Consider the following 24467-nt stretch of genomic DNA (forward strand, 5'->3'; position numbering starts at 1 on the left):
GCGTGGCTCCATGTGGAGCCGGTAATGCCGGTCTCTGATTGGACGGCATTTCTACGTAAACTAGTAGAACAAGTTTACTTACTTATACTTTTATTTTTGTTTACTGTTTCCCTAACTTTTCCTGTTTGTGTCATTTTTTCGTGTTTTGTGTACATCTAATTCATATATATTGTACTTTACAGTGAAACAAGAAGAATCATTGCTATACTGATAGGCGTTGAGCTTCTACGCTCTGGCGCAGAGTAGTTTAAGATACCGAAAAACTAGACCAATGAAAAGCAGGCTGACACACATCGCCAATGAAATACTAGGTATCAAGATATCAACCGACTCTACTGGAAACAGAATCTAAGGAAAAACAAATCTTTTCCACACATTCGTTTGGGAAGCCGAGGGGAAGGGACTGTAACAGCCGTGCGGCTGTCCTCTCGGTGAGTTTTTCAGCATTTTGCATGAAATAAGCCGTCTCCTTGAATGCGATTTGTGTTCCTTTAAATGTTACCAAAATTACGATCAACTATTGTACTTGATGTACTTGATGTGCAGGTAAACAGGACTAATAAGCCCTGTTGGTCCTGCTCTTGACATTATAAGTGAACCCAACTGGTCCACTCTCGTGCCATAACTATTGACTTGACATTAAAGGGACCCTCCCACCTTCAAAAAAGTTAATGAATTGACATGAAAGTGATGTCACTCGGTTCAGAAAGAGCAAAAACGAATATCTACCAAATTTCATCGAAAAATATTCACCGGTTTTCAAGATATTAGACTTTTACTTTTGTTTACTTTTTGGGATCTCAGCTGTTCCTAGCGACTTGATTTGAAAGTGCGGCATTTGTTACGCGCAAAGCAGCATATACCACCGCGTGCTACAAAACGTTTTAGTCAAACATTTAACGGACGTTCGAAAGCCTGATGACGTCATCAGATTCCCGTAATGGTTAAGAGATAGGGACCACGCTGGTCCCACCCTGCAAGTAAAGGGAAGAAATTTCTTGAACACCATAAAGCTGCGGGGGTTGCGACCAGGATAAATGGTGGTTTCTGAGCCTGGCCGCAAACTTGGCTATCTCAACTCAAAACTAATGTTGAGGTGGGAGGGTCCCTTTAAGAAAATATCCATGGGTATTTCTCTGGTAAAGAAAATAACACATTTGTTTCATATGTCAAGAGAATATGCTAAGGAAATTTGTCTATTTTTTGTGTCATATGAATTGCATGGCTATTTTTTGTGTTAATGCATGAAATGATGTATCCAGATATGCAACAATAGCAAACTGCAGCAATAAACTGCAGCAATAGTACCAATTCACTTATTTGTTTTAAGCTATGTCAACCACAAATGGCAGAGATCACTGATATTTTAAGTTGTTATGTCAGATGCTATTTTGTTTGCACAGGCCTGGACCTCTCAAGTGTTATCAGCTGATGCTGATGCTGCTTTATATCAACATTTGTCTGTTTTATTGCATAGTGATGCAGAAATTACATGTATCTCTAGACTGTTATGTAGACATGTATATTTTTATGGCTATTTTTGCCACTTGAAACTGCTCTTGTTGTCTCAAAATGCATGCAAGCTTACAGCTAATGTGTAGCATGCTACCTGCCTCATGAATTTGGAGGTCTTTGTCCTTCCACAAGTTTGGATTGGTCCTGATTGTCTGTTATAACTCAAGATGGCTAGCATCTACCTACATGGTTTTGTTATGTACAAATCTGAACATCTTCAGTGGCTATCTCTAGCCTGCAGCACTGAACTCTGATGAGCTATCAAAAATACACGTAGGTAATAGTGTGAAAGGGCTTGAAGGAAAATGCACTTCCCCCCCCCCCCCCCCCATTCTTGGAAACATGAGACAGAGAACCTTTCATCCTTTCCTTTTTCTTTAATATGTGAGATATGTTATGGAGCCTAACAAATATCCTAAATAAAGATATATGTTTGTAATGGTTACCTATGTGATGTGCCCTCAGCATGCAATATTATGCATGATCCCTACTGCAAGGAAAGGCACAAGAGAAAGACTGGTGCGGTAGTGATCGGTACTTGTAGTTCCCTTTTCTTGCGATAGGTGTCGCCACCTGCCGGTCCGACATTCCTGCGCAGTGCGCCCTGGACGGGTGCCAACCTCGGGCGGCAGTCAGCAGCGGTCCATGGTTACGCCCACGGCGGCGGGACCGGCTTAACCCGCGCCCCGTAGGGGGGGGGGCCGAAACGGCCCCCCCCTGTCCTTTTCGGTCGATATCTCCTAAACGGCTGGAGATATCGCCACCAAACTTTTAGGACCCCTCCGGGCATCAATTTTACACATTGTGACCAAAAATTTTTCCAGAGGGTATGATAGGTTGGCCACAAATGACGTCAGAGTGACGTCATGTTCTGTCATTTTCGACCGAAAAAAGACCTTCGCGAGAAGACCTGTCAGGACTACAGCTTTGAAGATACAGAAAAATGATCAAGACATAAAAGGTGTAGAATTGACAGGGCTACAAAACTGCTATCTCGAATTTTTGAAATTTTTGAGTTTTGACCCCCGAAAGTCAAAAAAACATTTTTTTGATATATTCGCCAAAAAATCCAAAAAGTTTTTTGAGTTTCGAAAAAACCGGAATATATGTGATAGTGCCTACCGTCTTCTATCTACATACCAAATTTCAGATCGATACCTCGTTTTTTGGCCAAGTTATAGCGAAAAAACTGTTCAAAAATGATGACGTCAAATTTTCAAACTCAATTTTTGGCAATTCTAGAACTCGTAGAGCAAAACGAAGACCACCATTAGACTCCCCGTGACGAGCTGCATCGAATCGATACCCATTTTATGCAAAAATATCAACTTTGAAATTTGACCTAATTTGACCTGACCTTGACCTGACCTTCACAAAAACGTGACCTAGGCTGGCCCCAAAGGCTGCCTAACCCACATAATCGCATTTGTCATGTAAAATGGACCATAAAACATGTATCACACGACACATTCATATTGTGACCCCGGTGACCTGACCTCGTTGTGACCTGACCTGGCATCAGTGACCTCAGATAGCAAAGTATGTGTTTGGCGAACAATGTACCATCGATGGTTTTCAATAAATTACCAATTTACTCGCTTTCACAGCACATTTCTTGAATTGCCTGTGAACGGTGAAAATCTGACATTTGACCTGACCTGTGACGTCATCGGTTTGACCTAGGTCAATGAAATTTGGTCACAAGGTAGTTCCCGGGTGGGGCTATCGAACGCCGTTTGAATTTTGAAAATCGGCCGGTAACTTTCCGAGATCTTAGGGGGGGGGCCGAAACGGCCCCCCCCTACGGATGGTAGGGTCCGCCGGTAGCCCTACGGGGCGCGGGTTAAACCTGTCTGTGCGAGCGAGGTCTCTTGGAGCCTCAGAACAGCTTTCTTGTGACAGTTTTGTTCCACTCACTCCAGCCATGCGTAGCGTTCGCGTCAGATGATGCAGCGGCTGGGTTGTGATCGATCCACTTCCGGGTGCATTTCAGTAGATGCGCATATTTAGCTGCTCATTTAACTGCTGTTCCTGGGCGTTAAAGGCACTTGAAAAATAGCATAAGACCAGTGCATCAACATGATCAACTATGTAGTAAGCTGGTGGTTTTTGGTGCCGGTGAGCCGTCCCGTGTCGGTTTACAGAGCGCACAGCCGTCGGCCGTCGGCTGTCGGCGCGGCTGCTGACGCAACGCTGTGCGAGGGCAGAGTTTGTTCTAACGGGATCGGAGGCGGTGTCTGTTCCCCGCCTCCCCACCCTTCAGTCTGATACTCGCTGTACGAAATTGCGGGAGGAAGCATGTCGTGACGGAACAGGGGAAAACGTCCCTGCTTTTAGGTTAGGTTACGATGTTATAGTAATTCTCAATTACTTGTCCTGGGAGGCGTTTTTCAAGTACAGCGCCAACTCTTCCTTAGCGAGGTGGTTCCGTCGAAGTCACGTTTTGGCCCATGTCTGCTCCGAAAGCGGCGCTGGGTGGTGTCCTCGACCTTTGGCGAGCTGCCGCGGACCCTGACGTCAGAGGAACCTCGTCAAAACCATGCGCACATAACTGACTGGCAGCCGGCCAGGCCGGCGGAGACGTGTTTTTGTCTGGGTTGTGGGAAAATCATACCGTCTTGGATCTTGAGAAATACTGTCTAAACGTGACTTTGACCTCAAGAATAATGAGTTATTAATGCGGCTCAAGCGGGCCTTTTTGTATTTTTTTTCTGCATTAGATACCTGACTCGATTAGACCTGTTGCAGGCTGCAGCCCAAATATACCTCTCATTGCCCTGTGTATCACCTGTCGCTGTCGGCCTGTGTATGACCTGTGGCACCCGGTTGTGCCCCCCCCCCCCCCACCGACGACAGGGTTCTCGGCGTCTGACCTGACCCCCTCCCCGTCCAGAGGGTGCTCGCCGTCTAACCTGTGACTCCCCCCCCCCCCCCGCGTCGACAGAATGGGCTCGCCGTCTGACCTGTGACCCCCTGTCGACAGTGTGCTCGCCGTCGGTCGCCATGGCGACGGTGTTGCGGCTGTCGGTGTCGACACTGAGCGCGGCTCGCAGCGGGCCCGGCCCGGCGCCGCTGCTCTGTGCCGTCCGCGGACTCCGCTCGCACGGCCCGCTCCGCTGCAAACCCACCGAGAAGGCCGCAGCCGAGGCGCCCAAAGGCGTGCCCTACAGCCGGCTGAGCATCGGTGTGCCCAAGGAGATCTGGCAGAATGAGCGCAGGTTCGTGCTGCGTGGGTTGGGTGGGGGGTTGGGAGATAAGTGCCTACAAAGGTTGTGGTAGTGTGCAATGCTCAGGATTATTCATCGATTGGCTAATGGTACAATCTTTTTACGGAAGACGATAGAAAATCGAAGGTTAATTGCAATAATGTTAAGATGTCCTGCGTTCGTTAGAAGGGTTCATTTCGACACTAATACTTTGTTATCGCGAGTGAGTGTTGTCCCTATCTCATTACCGACAATCCACGCCATCGCGTTCCTCCCTCCCTCGCTGACCTGTTGTGACCTCCACTGCCTCAGGGTGGCTCTGGCGCCGGTGGCGGTCACCGCCCTCACCAAGAAGGGCTTCACCGTACAAATACAGGAGAACGCCGGCGCAGAGGCCTCCTTCACTAACGACATGTTTGCAGAGGCCGGGGCCAAGATTGTTGGCAAGAAGGCCGCTTATGAATCCGGTGAGTCTAGTCGCGAGTCAATCTGGACATGAAAAGCTCGCACCTAGACCACTAGTAAACTATAACTCGAATTGGAATAATCGCTCTAAAATGATAAGCTTACTGCTGAATTAAAATTTTGTCCCCACGATATAGCCTGACTTTTGCTGGTTGTTTTCAGACATTGTGTTCAAGGTCCGTCAGCCAGTACTGGAGGAGGTACCGAACTTCCGGGACCAGGGCACCCTGTACTCGTTCATTTACCCCGCCCAGAACAAAGAGGTGCTCGACAAACTGGCCGCCAAGAAGATGACCGTCTTCGGTGAGCTGAGATGGTGCTGCTGTGTGTCTTGATGTATGATGCATGTAGCCACTCTTGATATATATTGAGGCTGAGTGTGAAGCTGGAAGAGACATAGTTAATCTTTGCTGTACATTCATGCACCTCCAGACCATCACTATCTCGCGCCTGACGTCCGCTCCCTGCCCGCCCTCAGCGATGGACTGCGTGCCCCGTATCAGCCGCGCCCAGGTGTTTGACGCGCTCAGTTCGATGGCCAACATCGCCGGCTACCGGGCCGTGGTGGAGGCGGCGAACCACTTCCCGCGCTTCTTCACCGGACAGATCACCGCTGCCGGAAAGGTAACGGACGAACCGGGAAGGTGGGGGGGTCGGTGGAGGAAGACGGGGTGGGAGCGGGGCTGGTTGTGACGAACCAGCAGACTAGCGGGGTCTTCGCTGTATATACATTCTTCAATGCAGTGTGCTTCTGTGTGTGTGGCGTGTGTATAGTATGAAGCTATCCTACTTTTTTCGTATTTTAGTTTGCTGGTGTGACTAAGCTTTTTGCAGCGGGCTGTCAGTCGCTGTTTGCTCTGGAACCATTTTGAGACTTTTTATCTAAGTTCAGCTGCTAAACCCTTTTCAATATTGCCACTCTTTTTATTTTACATGGGACATATGTAGTAGTGCATGATTTGATAGCTAGTGTGTTGGTACCACTATTCAGTGTTCATAGCCCTTTTAACAATGCCCAAACACAACACTCTTCGCTGTGCCACTCGCTTGCCAGCTTCCCGGTCGCTAGTGCCTGCTTTGGGCCTCGCTAACCCCGGCGTACCGCTAACCCGGCCCCGCCGCTCTGCCCCCGCCGCTCTGCCTCTGCCCTCTAACTCACACCGCCGCCCGCTCTCAGCCGGCGCCGCCGTCCCCTCTGCGCAGGTGCCGCCGGCCAAGGTGCTAGTCATCGGAGGCGGCGTGGCCGGCCTGTCGGCCGTCGGCACGGCCAAAAACCTGGGCGCCATCGTGCGCGCCTTCGACACCCGCGCGGCCGTCAAGGAGCAGGTGGAGAGCTTCGGCGCCGAGTTCCTCACCGTCGACATCGAGGTCAGTGGTGAGAGTGAAGGGATGAGAGAGAGTAGGGAGAGGTTGTGATGGGTGGGAGCAGGTAAGGTAATGTTGGGGCTGCGTGTGGTCGATGAACAGCTTGTAAGCCCGCAGCCGTGCGTAAAATGCGTTCTCGTAGTGTACTTCTATAAGTGGCTTCTCCTCCGGTACATTGTTTGTCGTTGGTCTGAAGGTGGCAGCACCGTGTAGCTGCCGTGAGTTCTGACGTTTCTCTTTGAGCTGTTTTCCCATCCTCAGGAATTAAGTGATGGCGCAGGCATCTGGCTGTGGGTGCTGACGTTTCTGTTCTGTATTTCCCCGTCCTCAGGAGTCCGGTGACGGCGCGGGTGGCTGCTGACGCGTCTGTTCTGTATTTCCCCGTCCTCAGGAGTCCGGTGACGGCGCGGGCGGCTACGCCAAGGAGATGTCGAAGGAATTCATCGAGGCCGAGATGGCGCTGTTCGCCAAACAGTGCAAGGAGATCGACATCCTCATCTCGACGGCGCTCATTCCCGGCAAGCGCGCGCCCATCCTCATCAAAAAGGTAGACCGTCGCACGACGCGTTTGGACGATGGTCGGGCTTAGTGATACGATCGCCATAATCGTTTTAGCACATAAATCAGGTGTGAATGCATTCTTTTGAAGCTCGTTCTTTGTTTCTTACAAGTTACAACTGAGTGTGCCATTCTTTGTTTGTTCTTGTCTTCGCCTTCCCTCTCTTCTATCTATTCGCACAATTGTTTCCCGTCTGTAGGAGCACATTGAGTCGATGAAGCCCGGCTCTCCGGTTCTGACTCCCTCGTCTCCCCTCTGTAGGAGCACATTGAGTCGATGAAGCCCGGCTCGGTGGTGGTCGACCTGGCCGCCGAGGCCGGCGGGAACATCGAGACCACCAAGCCCGGAGAGATCTACACGTACAAGGGCGTGGTGCACGTGGGTGTCACCGACTTCCCGTCCCGCCTGCCGGCGCAGAGCTCCACTCTCTACGGCAACAACATCAGCAAGCTGCTCCTCTCCATGGGTGAGTGACGGGCGTACGGGTGATCGATGGGTGGTGGGTGGACTGCGGTGGGTGGGACCTAGTGGGCACAGAGCAATGGACTTGGCTGTGTGTAGGGCAAACCAGCTGGCTGGGGACTTCGTTTTTATGTGGCTGTGAACCGAAATTTAGTATATCAATCGTATTTTCTCTGGTAGTGTGTTGCTTGTTGTCAAGTATATATCCGTAACTTACGTTTACTTGACACTGACTCGATGGCTAGCTCTTCAACTTGCGTTGCCTGCCAGCTCGCAAAATGTCTTACGTTGATGGTGCTGACAAAACCAACGAAAATGACAGCGCATTTAACTTCAAGGAAAAATTCATCTGCCGTATAAACGACCACGAAAAAGCGTATCGAATCATACTGGAGAGCATTTGACCATCCATCAGAGGCCAGTGCGCTAACCCAGCCTCACTGTATCAATGCCAGGCCTCTCTGTATACGGTTCGCTGTAAATTGGATAAATAAACGTCCTGCCGGGCCGATGCCGAGTGCGGGGGGTGTGGTCCGCCGGCCAAGGGTACGGGAAACGGGTCACAGGGTTCTGGTCGGGTTCAGAGATATAGGCTGGAACGCTGTGAAGATCGCCGGCGTCAGGTAAAATAAAGGTGGATGGAAGTTGTTATGTATTGGGTTGAACACTTGTAAAAACGTCACTTAAAAAAGTATTTTAAACAGCAATAATTATGTGAGCAAATCATGCTGGGTTTAAAGAGTTATTCGGCATTACTTTTATTTTGTGGCAATGCGTTACAGGTCATGTGACATCGCATTATCATTCATTGTGCCTGACAATTCGATCACCGTAATCCACTGAGGCCTGTTCAGCGTAATTTCGATGGCGCCTCACCCTGAGCGCAACTGCAGTGCGTTCTAATTGTCGATGTTATTCCTCTCATTGGCTGTGAAAGGATAGTTCGCAAATCGCACCCAGTGCCGATATTATCCCTCTCAATGGCCGTGGAGGGACGGGGCTCTCTCCCATTACCGATATTATTCCTCCCATTGGCTGTGGAGGAGACCTTGGTCTGACGAGTTCCGGGAGCTGATCGGGAAGTCGCCACTGGAAGCCGGACACGGAACGGGCGGCGCCGGTTGCCACGGACGGCTGATCTGGGTTTCTCAGAATCCGGGTGGTTGCCGGGGTCAGACAGTCGCGCAGTCTTGGCTGAACCCCAGCGGCTTAATGCCGTGAAGTGATCGGATCTGGTATCGGCACACCATAATCCATCACGTCTCAATGTGGCGGTTAATTGGACTTCAGAACCACAACCCGAGACGTCATTACGATATTTCGATACTACAGTCATCACTCATCAGTCTTCCGACCCTCCTGTGATAGCGCTCTACCTTCTCGTTTTGTCCCTCTCACATTTCACCCCCTTTCTCTTTCTTTCCCCTCTCACCTCTCTCCCCTCTCCCCTCCCCCTGTAGGTGAGAAGGACCACTACAACCTGGACATGAACGACGAGGTGGTTCGCGGCTCCATCATCCTCAACCAGGGCGAGCTGATGTGGCCGCCGCCGCCGCCGCCGGAGCCGGCGCCCGGCGCCGCCGCCACCGCCGTCGGCCCGGCCAAGCCGGTCGAGGTGGCGCCCGCGCCCGAGCCCAACTACTTCATGATCACCATGAAGGACGCGCTGATGTACACGGGCGGCCTGGGCGGCCTGCTGGCGCTGGGCGTGGCCTCGCCGGGCCCGGCCTTCACCACGATGACGACCACGTTCTCGCTGGCCGGTATCGTGGGCTACCACACGGTGTGGTCGGTGACGCCGGCGCTGCACTCCCCGCTCATGTCCGTGACCAACGCCATCTCGGGCATCACGGCCGTCGGCGGCATGCTGCTGATGAACGGACAAATCTACCCCACCAACACCATCGAGGTGCGTGTTTGTTGAGGGGCGAGGAGGGGGGAGGGGCGGTGTCGATGCACAGCCAGTTTTGATGCATCGCGGGTTTGTTGTAATGAGTAAAGCATCGATGTGAAGTAAAAGGTAAGGTACCTATTAGTTGTATGGAAGCTGATCTTCTGTCTCAGTGACTGCTGATTGATTTACTATTCCCATCAGGGATGGATATTGCAAGGAATTTGACTGACAACAACTGGCCCGTGTTCGATACCCGCCTCATTGACACCCTTGTCTGACCCATTTTCAGACTCTGGGCGCGTCGGCCGCCTTCATCTCGTTCATCAACATCTTCGGCGGCTTCATCGTCACGCAGCGCATGTTGGACATGTTCAAGCGGCCGACGGACCCTCCCGAGTACAACTACCTGTACGCGGTGCCGGCGGCCGGCTTCCTGGGCGGCTACGGCGCCGCCGTCAGTCAGGGCTACCCGGAGATTCACCAGATGGCCTACCTGGCCGCCTCGCTCTGCTGCGTCGGAGCGCTCGGCGGACTGTCCACCCAGAAAACGGCCCGGCTCGGAAACGCCCTCGGCATGGTGCGTGTGGGGGAGGGGAGAGGGAAAGTCGACTTGAGTTGAAATGCATTGAGTATGGTGAACCGACGTCCCTGCCTCGCCTTCTAACTCAGATGGAGGAAAGCTTAGAAAATTTAGGGATTTTGTTTTTGATTGATTGTCTGCTCTCAGTCTCTCACAGAGATGTTGTTCAACGAATACTCATCGAGGCCGCCTGTCTGTCGGCCTATTGCCGACCGCCCATAACTCACCCCGACCCCACTCTGACTCCCTGCCTTCCCTCCCGGCGGTCAGATCGGCGTCTCTGGCGGCATCGCTGCCACCCTGGGCATCCTGCAGCCCACCACACCGGTCCTGACTCAGATGGCGCTAGTGGCCGGAGCCGGCGGCGCCATCGGCTCCACCATCGCCAAGCGCATCGAGATCACCGACCTGCCGCAGCTCGTGGCCGCCTTCCACAGGTCGGTCCGAGGGGGTAGTGGCGAGGGTAGAGGTAGTGCTGCGGGCCGGTCGGGTCAACGATGGATTTCGGGCAGTAGTGAATCGTTGCCGCTCACAATTGGTCAACAGATTTAGATGTTTAGTCGTTGTTTGAAAAAAAAAATTAGCCAATAGCAGATATTTGTTTGCCGAACTGGAAGTGTGTATCATTATTAACAGGATCGTTAACTTGTGGGTCAGTTGTTACATCGGTTTCCCTTTATTGTTGTCTGACATTTCAGTCTGTTTTACCCATCGTGACCTAACCTCACTTAACAGCCTGGCCGGTATGGCGGCCGTTCTGACCTGACCTGACCTCTGTTCCCCGCAGCTTGGTGGGTATGGCTGCCGTGCTGACCTGTTTCGCCACCTACCTGCACGACTTCCCCAACTTCGCTACTGACCCGGCGGCTAACGTCATCAAGACGGCTCTGTTCCTGGGCACCTACATCGGCGGCGTCACATTCACGTCAGTTAACTGGGGGGAGGGGTGGGGGGATACGGGGGCTAGGGGAGAGGTTTGAGCTCTGTTCCTGGGCACCTACATCGGCGGCGTCACATTCACGTTAGTTTGGCATGGGATGGAAGAGGGACGGGGATGGATCGGATGTCGGTGCATCTAGCGGGATTTTGTTTGGATTTAGTGTTGTGTCGTTTCTGTCATTCCGAGTCAACTCTTACTTACCTACTCTCACCAGTGGCGCCATCTCGACAGCATATTCAAACCGAAGGTGCCAGATAGACGCTACCTCGACTCCTATCTGTCTTCTCTAACTCGTTTCCCATTTTCCCTGTCACCCCCCGCAGCGGCTCGCTGGTGGCCTACGGCAAGCTGCAGGGTCTGCTGAACTCGGCGCCGCTGCTGCTGCCCGGCCGGCACGCGCTCAACGCCGGCCTGCTGGCGGCCAACGTGGGCGCCATGGGCCTGTTCTTCTATGACCCGTCGCTGACCACGGGCCTGACGTGTCTGGGCAGCACGGCGGCGCTCAGCGGCGTCATGGGCGTCACGCTCACCGCCGCCATCGGAGGTGAGCGCTGATTGAGGAGGATTGCTACCCGTGAGTAGCGGGTAATGCAACTCCAGTAGACATTCGCCTCATATTGTGACACTTCGTGACATACTGTGATTTGTGACAAGTAGGCATTGTACCTACGGCGGTTGATTACGAGCGAGCGAGCGCAGCGAGCGAAGTGAGTCTTTTCAATATAACGGAAAAATCTCAGTATGAGCGGCCCGGCCCGGCCCGGCCCGGCCCGGCCTGTAACGCTTTTGAGAGGCTTATATCTCAGCAACCGCTGGACCGATTGGCCTGCGGTCTTTTTTGCTGGGTAGCCCCATCCCTTCTACCCCGTAATTGACTACTTTTGATACATCTCACAGTGACCGTCGTCGCACGTGCCACGTGAAAAGTCAAGGGTGTTCAAGCTGTTTTGCAAAAGTAGTGATTTTGAGAGGCTCATATCTCAGCAGCCGCTTGGGCGATTGTCTTGCAGTAATTTTTGTAGGGTAGCTGCATCCCTTCTACCAAAGGTCGGATACTCTTGATCTATGTGAGTGACCCCCAGTGCACGTGCAAAATACAACAATAAGAGGTGCCAAATTTGTTCCCATTTCAATAACTCGGTAATTACTGGGGCGATTTCGCTGAAACCTGGCATACAGGTAGGCACCTACCAGGCAATGCATTCCCATGTGTTGCGGTTAGGGTGCTACTGCACGTGCGCACGTGCAGGGGGCGCTCCCATATCTCGAGAACGGCTGGGCCGATTGCGCTCAAATTTGGTACACGGTTGGGGACCAGTTAGTAGGGTGCCGTGCAAAAGTCAGTTTGGACCCCGTTTGCACGTGCGCACGTGCAGAATGCCGCTTCCAGATCTCAGGAACGGCTGGGCCGATTGCGTTCAAATTTGGCACACCGCTAGCGACCGGTTAGAAGATTGCTTTGCACAAGCCCGTTGAAAGTACCCTCTCGCCTTTCCGCACGTGCAGGGCTCACTATCTCGCTCGCTCGTTCTTCGCCCAAAAGGCGTTTTACTGGTTAGAAATTGTTTGAAAATCTTGACATCTAAAAATGCACTATAAAATGATGCGGCGAGACATCATGCACGGGTGAACCAGATCAGAAGGGCGGGGCAGCGGGTCTAGGTCGGGGCGGACGCATATCAGGGGCGCCGCCTGGCCGTTGACGCCGTTGTGGCCGTTCTCCTGCTTGGACCGCTTCGCCTCGTCGTCGAAGCGGTCAACGACGAGGCAAATGTCAGTAGGCATTTGCCTGGTCGCAGGTCTTAGTGCCTCTGTGGCCCGATATTAGATAGGAAATGACTGTAGCCCCCTCATGACCTCATTGTAACCCCCGTGACCTGACGTTTTTCGTCTCCTCAAAGCGTGGACAAGTCCTTAGGGATCACTATGTGGCTCTTGCAACCGGTCTGACCTTGAGTGACCTCTCGTGACCGTGTTTCCCCACCTCCTTCAGGTGCCGACATGCCCGTTGTAATTACGGGCTGAACTCTTACCCCGGTTGGGTGCTGTGACCTGTCTAACCCAGTGTTCCTTCCCCGCCCGTAGGTGCCGATATGCCCGTGGTGATCACTGTACTCAACTTGTACTCTGGCTGGGTGCTGTGACCTGTCTGACCCAGTGTTCCTTCCCCGCCCTTAGGTGCCGACATGCCCGTGGTAATCACGGTGCTCAACTCGTACTCTGGCTGGGCACTGTGCGCCGAGGGCTTCATGCTCAACAACAACCTGATGACGGTGGTGGGCGCGCTGATCGGATCCTCCGGAGCCATCCTCTCCTACATCATGTGCAAGGTGAGCTGCCGTCCTCTCCTACATCATGTGCAAGGTGAGCTGCCGTCCTATCCTACATCATGTGCAAGGTGGGAACGCAGTCGACGGCGGCAAGTCAGGAGTGGACAAATGAGTTGAACTAATGTGACCTTGAACCACGCGTATTTCGAAAATATGAACGATGTGTGATAAATATTCGTAATGTTTTTATTTCTATGACAATGCGGTTCTATGTTTTAAGCTGAATTTCTTATAATTTTCCTTTTTCTATTCCTGTCGATGCTGTGAGTTGGGGGTTTCTTTCTTCTGGTGAATGTCTAAATATTCGCTCTACAGCGTCTCATCAACATCTGGCGAACCCCTGTTGACGACAATGCTCATTTGACGCTCCATTCACCAGTATCTGACTGTGGCCCCTGACTCGTCTCCAGGCAATGAACCGCTCCCTCCCCAACGTCATCCTGGGTGGTTTCGGCACCTCGTCTACCGGCACCGGCAAGCCCAAGGAGATTACCGGCACCCACACAGAGGTTAACGTGGAGCAGACGGTCGAGGCTATCACCAACGCCAAGAACATCATCATCACACCCGGTGAGCCAGCGATTAATAGGGAAGGGGGCTCTCGAGCAGCTGTTTGTGTTAGACTGTCCGCAGTGATGAGAGGGAAGACGCATCCCTACTGTTAAAAAGGTGTCTTATAGTGAGACTTAGAGTGTTAACTGGCAGCTGGCAGCAGGCATTCATGTTGTTAACATGTTTTCATCATGTTGGTACATGACTAAGTTTCACATGTAAGTTTTGACTACTATAGGCTGGGTATTACAAAGTCTAATTCAATGCCTTTAGGAAGACTCCCACCTCTCTGCTTTATTGTTCCCCTAGTCAGTTTGGCGTTCAACCAATCACACAGCCCGTTCCAATTTGTGCCGTATCCGCTTACGGCCCCAACCCCGTCCGGCGCGAAACTTGCCCGATCGGAGAGCGATTGTATCCGATTAGGGTCCCACCACGTCCTGGTCCTTAGGACTAACTCTCCAACTCTGCTCAGTTTTGTGCTGATGAAGTGGAGGGCCGACTTTTGGTCCGAGTCTTCCCTGATTGATTTCCTGGCGGTGGTGTCGGTGATCGCGGTCGCCTCCCGCCCCTCTCGTCTCCCCCTCTGCCTCCTCTCGCCGTCCGAGGCGCCGTTCGCGTCTGTGTGTCGCAGTAAAAACAGGCGCCATTCGGCCGCGATGACCTGCCGTCACGCGATCGGCTCGTAGGGGGACCTGGGCTGGCGACTCGGGCCGATTTGGGCTATTTCGGGGCCACTCCGGAGAGCTCATTTCAATAGTCCAGTTGGACATAAATCAGGACCACCGACCGCCGCCACCGATCGGATCCCATTCTGATTGGGGCCTGGCCATTACGGGCCGCATTAGGAAAATGGGATTGAGACGTTTTAAAACTAACCACTGAAACGTTATACAGGAGGTTATGGCTATGCGGCCACGTGTTTTGTATTGAACTTTACCAGTCGTGTGGATTGTATCCCCTGTACGGTTTGTTCCGAGTCGTAGTCGGCGAACCGCCGCCCTTTTCTGGAGCGGTGTTTTGTGTCCCATTAATTACGGCGGTGATTAGATTGCGTCATCAGCCCAATTACGCGTCGCTAACGAACGGCGGGCTGGCGGACAAACAACACCCACTTCCGACTGTTGTGCGCGCCGGCGACTGGTTTCGGCTCCGGGCGGCGGGAACTTCACTGCTCACACCAGTTTTTACTGTGGCTCGGCCAGCGACGTGACCTAAACATAGGCCGAGCCTGAAACGGGGGCGGATCTGCCGTCGCGCCATTTAGCGGGCGTTTTTCGTTTGTAATGAAAGGGATTTGTCTGGCGTTATTCGGCGCGGGAATGAAATGGAGCCGACTTTCAAAGAGTGCTTGCATCCGGATCCGTGATATTTGCGGCTGAGTGTCGTTTGCAATTTACATCAAAAGAACATGCTTGCCAGTCGCCTTCATATTACCGTCAAATGGTTAGCTTGTGATGCTCATTGATCTAGTTACATTATAAGATCTCTATGGTTACATTGCCAGCTCTGATATCGAGCAATCCCATCGATTCGGCCGTCGAGAGTCGGGCTTTGAGGGTCTTTTGAATTACGTTGTTAATACGTCATAGAGCTATCGTATAAATCCTCTTCGGCTTATCAAATCCTCTCATTTTTCACTGTCGTCATTATAGTGGCTGGCAGTCGTCATATTTCAGCGGTGCTGATCCGTTCACCGAATTCAGCGGCCGAGCTCGAGCAGCCACTCGACCGAGTGCCGCCGCGGCTCTGGCCGACTAGTACTGGGGGCTGAGAGTTCACCAAGCTTTGTCGCCGAGTGTGCTCACCTGCACTGAGTGTTGTGTGTGCCCACAATGCCGGCTTTCTCCAGCGCCGCGACGGTGTACTCTGAACACCGACATTTCAATGACATGCGGTCTGACGATGCCCTGGCTCTGTGGTATCCGGTAGGGGGTAGGTGCTTCATTACAAAACCACTAATTACGCTACTGAGTGTACAGCTCAGTGTTTGTATGCTGAAGGAAACCCTGTCCCCTGTCCATAGGATATAGATATGGATATCCATTTTCATATGGGTATGGATATGGATAGCCGCACAGGATACGGACTGTGCAGTGTGCATGGCCGAGTGATGGGTGCTCTTTATTACGCCCCTGACACACCCCGACCCTCTACCCACAGGATACGGACTGTGCGTGGCCAAGGCCCAGTACCCGATCGCTGAGATGGTCTCTCTGCTGCAGAAGAAGGGCAAGAACGTGCGCTTCGGCATCCACCCCGTGGCAGGTGGGTCCGACTGACGCGCCGGCCTCGGGGACGCGGCTGTCACAGTGTCTGGTATGTCTGTTATGTGCCTGGCATCCATTGTCTGGTGGTATCTGACACACAGTGTATCGGAATGACTGTCATTGGGGTCCACGACCTGGGCTGTTTGCTACCCGATGCAATATTGTGCGGCATTGTGGTTTGCTGTAACTTTTGATGAGTTTTCTTGCACTCTCCGTCCGTGTGTTTTAACTCCACGATATCCCTACCCAGTTGCCGGTGCTTTAGCCCATAGTCTCCTCTGTGGTGTTTGTAAAAGAAAGAACGACCGGCGTTTCCCGAGAAGCCCTATCCGCTAAAAGGATTCGGCTCGTACATGTGCTTCAATTCGGTTGGTTTTATTTCTAACTCATAATCATCATTATGATTTATTTGCGTTTTTAATCAGCACGGTAGGGAAGTTTCGAATGAAGTTTGCTGTGCTTCTCGCCGAACAATAATGGCCTATGCATTCTTCTTTGTTCTAAAGCAACTCCCCACATTCTCATTAACTTTAAGTCAAATCTGGATCATCAAGTAGACTTTTAAGCGCAGATTGGCAGTGTATTACCGCACTAAGGCACCAACATCTGTTGTACCTCACCCTGAACAGTGAACGCATCGTTACACCGAGTATGCTTCAAGATATCTTTTTCCACGTTTTGATCTCCCAGCTCACCGGTCGATGAAGCGGAGCAGATCCGATAATCCAGTGCCAGTACGACAATATTATTTACATTTCATTACCATTTTTTTTTCATCTGATATCCCTCATTTCTGCGGCTGTTATCTCTGTGCGTCATCATGTTTGTCCGTCACAGACACTCGCCCCATAACGTCTCTTATACCTATCGTCATCGCCATCGTCCCCGCCGCCCCGTCCCCCGCCTCCAATCGGGCCTGTGTGTGACAGACCCCTGACAGGTCCTGTTCGGACATCTGAGGACGTCCCCACTCCCTCCTCTCCTCTCTCCCCCTCTGTCTGTACCCTGGGAGAGAGTGGCGGGCCGGCGCCGTTGTCGGCCGTGATTCGGACCATTCCCGGCGCCGCCCACTCTCTGCCGTCGTTGAGCCGCCCGCCCGCGGCTGAGTTGTGGGGCCATGGAAGACCCTCCGACCGGTTGCCAGGCGATAGCCAGATCGACTCCCATCTCGCAGATTGAAAAGCGCCGTTCGGCCGGCGCGCCTAGTGGCCCGGACATTTATCATGGCGCCGGGGACGGAGGCGCCCCGGTGGGGCCCGGGAAATTCGCCGCCCGATTCGGGCCCGATGACGAATGTTCGCCACGCTTTTTGTGGAGATGGCGCGTTTCTTCGGCAGTCGTAGTCGGCGGAAGAGAGCGATACTGGGAAGAAATTTATAGTGCTGCGGATACAAATTTAGGAGATTTATAAATTTTAGATGTGTCAGTGCTTTGTCGGTAAATTGCCTGAAGTTCCGGCTTCTTGTGAAAATACTGTGGACGTATTTCTCAGATGCAATTCGAGTAAAATAGTTTTGGCTAGCTGAATGTCTATACATGCTGCATCCAGACTGGCTTCTTTTTGACGTAATCTCGTTTGGAATGCTTTTTCAAGTTACTGAATGCTTTGAAGTTCATAAGTGTCGTGTACGGTGTGGGCGTGCCGCTAGTTTGCTGTCGGCCTGTTCAATGAACACATCCGACTTACCCGCCGACAGTTCTGGCGGTTTGTCAGCCGTGTCTGCCCAAGTTTGTGCGACCTGAATCCATCGGCCCGATGCCCTGACACTTTGTGGTCCTCCGATCGTGAAATTGGCCCGCCCGGAAGCGGCGAGATGGCTCGTCTCGGTCGTTTGTCGCTCATATCGGAAGGGTTAGCCAGCCGCGCGCCAACTTTGCGCTGTGGGTGGACCGCGGCCGTCCCCGTCTGGACCTTTCGAGCTCGTTAAGCGGTGCATTAGGGCGGTTTGTGGTAAGATGGGTGTGGGAGTGGTCTCGAGTGGGTTCTTGGTCGGGTGGGGAAACGTCCAAGAAAGACTCACTGTCTGGAACAAAGTCTGAGGAGTTTGTTAATGGTAGAGGTCGGCTCAGAGAGGGGTGGCTGGCGCTCCAGGTCGGAGGGAGGAAGGTGTGGCAAGGATTTGGGACCCACCACTCCTACATCCCTCCCCTGGCGGGTCACGACTTCAGGATCACTCGCTCCCACCCCGGCGGTCACCTGCCCCCCTCCCTGCGGTCCCTGCTCAGGATCATTCGCCCCCTCCCCGTCGGTCCCTGCTCAGGATCATTCCCCCCTCCCCGGCGGTCCCAGCTGTGGGTCACTGGCCCCCTCCCGTCGGTCCCTGCTCAGGGTCACTCGCCCCTCCCTGTCGGTCCCTGCTCTGGGTCACCCTCCCTCTCCCCGGCGGTCCCCTGCTCAGGATCATTGGCCCCCTCCCCGGCGGTCCTCTGCTCTGGGTCACTGGCCCCCCTCCCTGTCGGTCCCTGCTCTGGGTCACTCTCCCGATCCCGGCGGTCCCTGCTCAGGATCATTCGCCCCTCCCTGTCGGTCCCTGCTCAGGATCACTCTCCCCCTCCCTGTCGGCCCCTGCTCCGGGTCACTCTCCCCCTCCCGTCGGTCCCTGCTCTGGGTCACTGGCCCGTCGGCGGCTCGATCGGTCGGTCCGTCACGTCCGCCGGCCCGCCGGGATGGACGGCCGGCTCGGGTCGACTCCGCCGCCGCAGGGAGCCCGCTGACCTGGTGACCTTACCGACCGATGACACCCAGAGCGGCGACGGCCGACGTATGACCTCCCGGACCCCACAGCGGCGTCAGGTTACGACCTTCCCAGCTCCGACCCCTGGTATCGCCAGCTCGTTACGTCCGGGACTTCCTCCGGCCCACACCCGGAGTTATTTATTTACAGAGATATTTGACGAGAAATCTGCACCGTCACGTCAAACCATGCCTCCTAGGAATGCAACACCCTATGGACCTAAGCATGGAGCGTCAACCATTACTCTGAGCTCTAAAGCTGACCTCTCCTGCTCGCAACTACTTTCTCCCGACCCTATCACCTACTTCGCGCGATGCTTTATTCTGTTCCAGAGATCATGGCTAGTCGTATCTTTGTCGATGACCTATTCACTGTTCAGTGTTCCGCTCGTGTTCTATCCCTTGCCCCTCTTCTGCTGACCTCCCCACCCCGTCTAACCACCCCCCCCCCCTCCCCCGCCAGGCCGTATGCCCGGCCAGCTGAACGTGCTGCTGGCCGAGGCCGGCGTGCCCTACGACCAAGTGCTGGAGATGGACGAGATCAACGACGACTTCCCCGAGACGGACCTCACGCTGGTCATCGGCGCCAACGACACGGTCAACTCGGCCGCCGAGGACGACCCCAACAGCATCATCGCTGGCATGCCCGTGCTGCGCGTCTGGAAGTCGGACCAGGTCAGATGGACGGCGGGGGATAGAGGGTGGGTGGCTGGTGACAAGGGTAGTCGGTCGGTGGCTAGACTATGCGGGGACAGGAGCAGCGGTGAGGGCTTGCGGGTCTGCGGCCTGCGCTTAATGGAGCTAGTTTGGAGAACTGCAAGGAAGCAAACACTTTCGGTCAGGTCTGTGAACTAGTTATTTTAGTGTCTCATTAGATGCTTCTGTAATATTTCGATTGATCGATTTATCTGAATATCGAACTGAGATCATTTGGTTTACATTTGCTCATGCGTCGGGACACGTTTCTTTGAAGGGTAAATGTCATCGAATGCCGTCGGCTAAATGTCGGTGCACTCTGAACCCTGTCAAGTTCACGATTGAGTGCGCCGCTGAATTTATTGCTGTCATAATGTTGATTTACATTTGCGCCTCAAATACCACACCCAATCACGCCTTCAGGCTGGACCCAGTACTGGGAATTATTCGGCCTAACCCGCCGGATGTCGCGGGGATGACGCGGCTCGGATTTAGACGCCTCATTTTTACACAAAGCACACATTAGCGGGCCGTTTAGAGCCCGCCGGCGGCGCTGAAATCCCGCCATCCCTCAGCGGGTGTAGGACGCCAGCAGCAAATACTCGGGGCATTGTCGCCTCCCCCGGGTGGCCGTCTGTTCTGCGGGGAAATCTGCGCCGTCTGCGCCCGGTGCCCGGCTGCGTGACCTGAATACGTGCTCGGCCGGCCGGCCCGGGGACAGAGCAGGTCACCCAGACGGCCGGCGGAGGGCAGAGCGCAGTTCGGAGAACCCGAGGTGTCCGAGCCGCGGAATAGAATACCGGACACGGGTAATTGCGGGCCTGATGAGGGCTCCTGTTGGATGCGAGACTCCGCCAGAAGAAGACAGCTAGTCTTTTCCGACGGTCAGCGCGGGCAAAGGTCACGTCAGTCAACCTCGGCCTAACACAGTTGGCCGGCCAATTTACCCCGGCTGTTGTTACGTAATGCCGACCCTAACCTTTACGGAGGGTCTGGGTGGCCCTGCCTCCCCCGCCTCCCCTGCCTCCCCCGCCGGCCGGCCGCGACACCGGTGACACTGCGCACACAGCTTGTTATCGGCGTGCGTAGCGCGGATTACACGCGGGCACGCAGCGGGGCGCCGCCGTGTCAATTTGGTTATCATGCGCGGCGTGACATCAAAGTGGGTCATTGTTGGACCGGCGGCCTGCTGACCGCGCAGGAGGGGCTGAGTGGGGCAGAGAAGGGCTCTGCACAGCGCTGGACAGGGTGAAAAGGGAGGAAATTACGATGAATTAAAAAACCGAATGCTTATGAGACTTTTTTCACGGTTGTATTTACATAATTCACATAAAAACACCGGCAAAAATAAGCATGAAACGTTGTGCTCACCATCGGCGGCCCGCCTGGCCAGGCCGGGACGGTGCCGTCCACGGCCCTGGGGAGAGCTGGGGGATGCTTCCCCAGCCGGGGAGATCTGATGGCTACCTCCCCGGCGCTCCAGGCGGGCCGCCAGCCCCCGCCCGCACCGCCCGGCAAGCAACCCCGGGCGGTGCCCCCTGACCACCGACCGGGCGAGCGAAGCGTCAATCCGGAGGTCGGCGCTCCGCACGCCCGGCCGGCCGACCAGCCCCTCAATGCTTATGAGACGTATTGATGCATGCATTTACGTAGGAAACCATAACAAATGCGGAACCTTGCCTGCTTATCTTTCCGTACTGTACTTGTAAGCCTTTATTTATTCTGTAGTACACTTCGCAGCTCTTTCAGATTATACATTCGATCGTTTGTTTTAGATGTTTGCATATGTATGCAAGAGAAAAGAGGAATCACGCCATTGAAGTACAGAACGCCTCGACCGCTGGCCCCCAATGGTCTTAGAACCCTTTTGCCAACACCCCCTGACGCCCCTCTTCCCCCCCCCCTCAGGTTGTGGTGATGAAGCGCTCGCTGGGCGTGGGTTACGCGGCCGTCGATAACCCCATCTTCTACAACCCCAACACGTCCATGCTGCTCGGAGACGCCAAGAAAACGTGCGACGCGCTGCTGGCCGGCCTCAAGAACCACTACGAGTCCTAGGTGAGAGCAGCGGGAGGGGGTAGAGGGACTGGTGAGAGTGTCGCGAGAACTGGGTGAGATGTTTTGTTTTATGCTGCGTTGACGTTTTATGGCAGTGTTGCCGGGGAGCGTTGGGTCTCTGGAGTAGATTGATTTACAGCAAAGTGACAGTGCCGGGTCTTGTTTGTCTTTTTAGCATGAATTTATGGCTTTCGCTGCTGATGGGAACGAGCAAAGCGTGCCTTGTGTTAGTTACACATTGACCGACGCTGTGCCTGTTTGTCCGATACGGGTCACGTTTATTGGAAGTCCAGCTATGGGAACCCTTCAACTCATCGATTAGACCCTGACATTTCATTCCTTCGATCCAAGTTGTACGTGGTAACTGGTAATGACCGCGACTGTCACACTGCGCCGGTTCCGCTTCCCGTCTATGGTATACGGTCGACCTCCGGCGGCGATACCGGAGATCCCGGGCTTCCAATCTATCTGAGTGGTCACTAACGGAGCTGATCAATGCCTCGGGCGGGCGGGCGGGAGGGCGGCTCACCTTCTCCGGGCAGCCGGGGCTCTGTCTGTTACTCGGCAACTGACCGACGCCGTCTGTTACAGGCTCACGGCCGCGGATGAATGTCTGCCTCTTACAAATGCCAAGCCACCGTCATCCCGGTCTTCAGTTGCGCGCCGCCTTAGCTAGCTGGCCGGTGGGACCGATGAACGCAGCCGGTACCGGGGCTCACTGAATGCTGATGTTCAGGGGCCGGTACCGCGCGGCTCGTTCGCAGTGGTCCGGGCCATCTCATTGTACGTCATGCTCGAAGCGTGATCTGTGTGTTATTGTGGGTCGTGCTGGACGGAATTTGTTGTAAATAAAGCTGGGACGAGGAGAGGACACTGGTCTGTTGGGCGGCCGTGTGGGCGGACGGGGTTGGTCGGGGACGAGTTCATCGACTGGCCGGCGGCGGGCGCCGTAAGCTGCAGTTGCTCGGCCGGCCGAGAGAGGGCGGTGGCGCTGCGGCCGGTGCCATGGATCGATCGATGACCGGTACATGTGGCCGACAGGCCGGCGGCCCACGCCTCCCTCAGGCCGGCCTTTTTGCGCGGCCGCCCCGGATGAAAGACACCGCTTTCCAGGAGGTGCGGCCGGCGCTTGGATTGGCTTCCCCAATATCCCCGCGCCGCCGGCCGCTCCGAACAATTCCACGTTACACAGCTAACCACTAACAGTAACCGCGCCCAACTGGTCACAACAGCACGGCCTCTGACCGGGCCAGCGGCGCGCCGGGTCGGCCCAGCGACACGGACCTGCCTCCAATCCCGGCCGCTTCCCATCGGCACCACCAAATGGCCACAGAGGCTCACGCGCATCGGCAAAAAGCGAAAACAGGCGACCGGCCGGCGGTCGTTTCTGTGCCGGAATGGCCGGGCGGCGGCGGCAGGCGGTGATTTCGGCGGCAGAGGGAGGCAGAGTCCTGTCCGCGCCCGCCGTCCCGGGTCGTGGCGGCGTATACGGGCGAGGGAATGGACGGCGCGACAGGATAGTACGGTATTCGTCCGGTCCCCTGGGAATCTTCCACTAAAATATCGCTGCCGTTAAAAGTTTGGCTTTTAAGTTAGGCCCTCAACGACAGAAAGATCCACTTATCCACAAAACAAGGTACCTGACAAAATAACAAAATGTTAGCATTTTAGCCTTGCTCCTATCTGTACATCATATGTTCAAACAGGCTACATGCTATTCTACAATCTCAACTCGGCACGAATTTAACCGTCCGCCATCCTTTTGCCCGGGCCCGGCCGGCCCACACTATACGCGCCGCTCGTTCCTGATCAGCTCGTCCGCCGAGTCAGTCATTTATATCATGCCGCTCCGCCCTGTTGGCATACGCACTCGCCCGCGCGTGCCGCCGTTTCTTATCCGGTCCGTCTTCCAGGCATCAGTTATTCACGCTTCCGTTTCATTTTTCATCGCCTCTTCCGGCTGTGGCTTGTCGGCCGTTTCCGGCTCAGCGGAGGGCGCCCTCCTGCCGTCCCTCCGGCTTCCCTCACACGCCCTGCTGGCTGCTCGATGACTGCAATATAGATAGTTGGCGTCATCGGACAATTTGGAGCCGGCGTCTCGGACGCTGTGACCTCGGGGCCATGCATTCCAAGCAGCTTCACCTATCATAGGGACCATGCCTGTTGGTGATATTATGCAATACAAGCTCCCCCAAGCAGCTCCCTACTTCGCTTCGTGGAGCGCTATTACTTTCGCGAACATCCAATCCAACTGTCGTTTCGTCCAGATTTTCACCCTTCCGACATTCAGGTCAACTCTGCAGTCTGCACTTGACGTCTAAATGATAGCCAGCCATCAGTTTGTCGATCGTGAGCACACTGATAAGCCGCTAAGAATCAATTCTGAACAGGTTCACAGCATTTACTGAAAACAAATTTGTCAATCATTCCTTTTTTCTGCTAGGTTTCAGTCAGAGTTAGTTTTTAACTTCCTTACCTACATCACTTTTTATATCAAAGTCAGTTATCAAAGTGGCCGATATGGTCATGATTGGATCATTGGTCACATTTTCTGCTCCCCATAGATAAAAAAGTTACGGGTGAACAAAATGACAGTAAGAAGTGTTACTATAACACCTTCAATTCTGATGTTCACAAAAAGCATCGTGGGAGCTCACCATCACCACTCACCATCGGTGACCCACGAAGCCGTGTCATGTTTGCTCGAAGTCCACCATCGGGCTGTGGCGGGACAGAGCTGCAAGCTTCGGAGTGGTACCACCAGAGCGCAGCGGCAGGAACCTTGACCCTTGACATTTAACCAGGCGTCGCCGCTAGCTCCGCCGCCGGCCACCAGAGGCG

At 54.0% G+C, this 24467-nt stretch overlaps 1 protein-coding gene across 1 annotated transcript; it reads left to right on the plus strand.

Moving 5' to 3' along the window:
* Positions 1-106: 106 nt before the first annotated feature.
* On the plus strand, positions 107-22497 carry LOC122377008 (NAD(P) transhydrogenase, mitochondrial-like). The gene is made up of 19 exons (XM_043356970.1): positions 107-431; positions 4499-4733; positions 5034-5188; positions 5349-5489; positions 5665-5810; positions 6390-6554; positions 6943-7098; positions 7372-7576; positions 9033-9481; positions 9756-10043; positions 10317-10483; positions 10834-10971; positions 11310-11530; positions 13165-13316; positions 13727-13886; positions 16032-16136; positions 19336-19547; positions 21477-21626; positions 22218-22497. The coding sequence occupies exons 2-18, from the start codon at positions 4519-4521 to the stop codon at positions 21624-21626; spliced, it is 3225 nt and encodes a 1074-aa protein (XP_043212905.1). The 5' UTR covers positions 107-431; positions 4499-4518; the 3' UTR covers positions 22218-22497.
* Positions 22498-24467: the final 1970 nt, after the last annotated feature.

Source organism: Amphibalanus amphitrite, unplaced genomic scaffold (assembly GCF_019059575.1).
Source record: "Amphibalanus amphitrite isolate SeventyFive unplaced genomic scaffold, NRLGWU_Aamphi_draft 002453F_arrow, whole genome shotgun sequence".
NCBI lineage: Eukaryota > Metazoa > Arthropoda > Thecostraca > Balanomorpha > Balanidae > Amphibalanus > Amphibalanus amphitrite.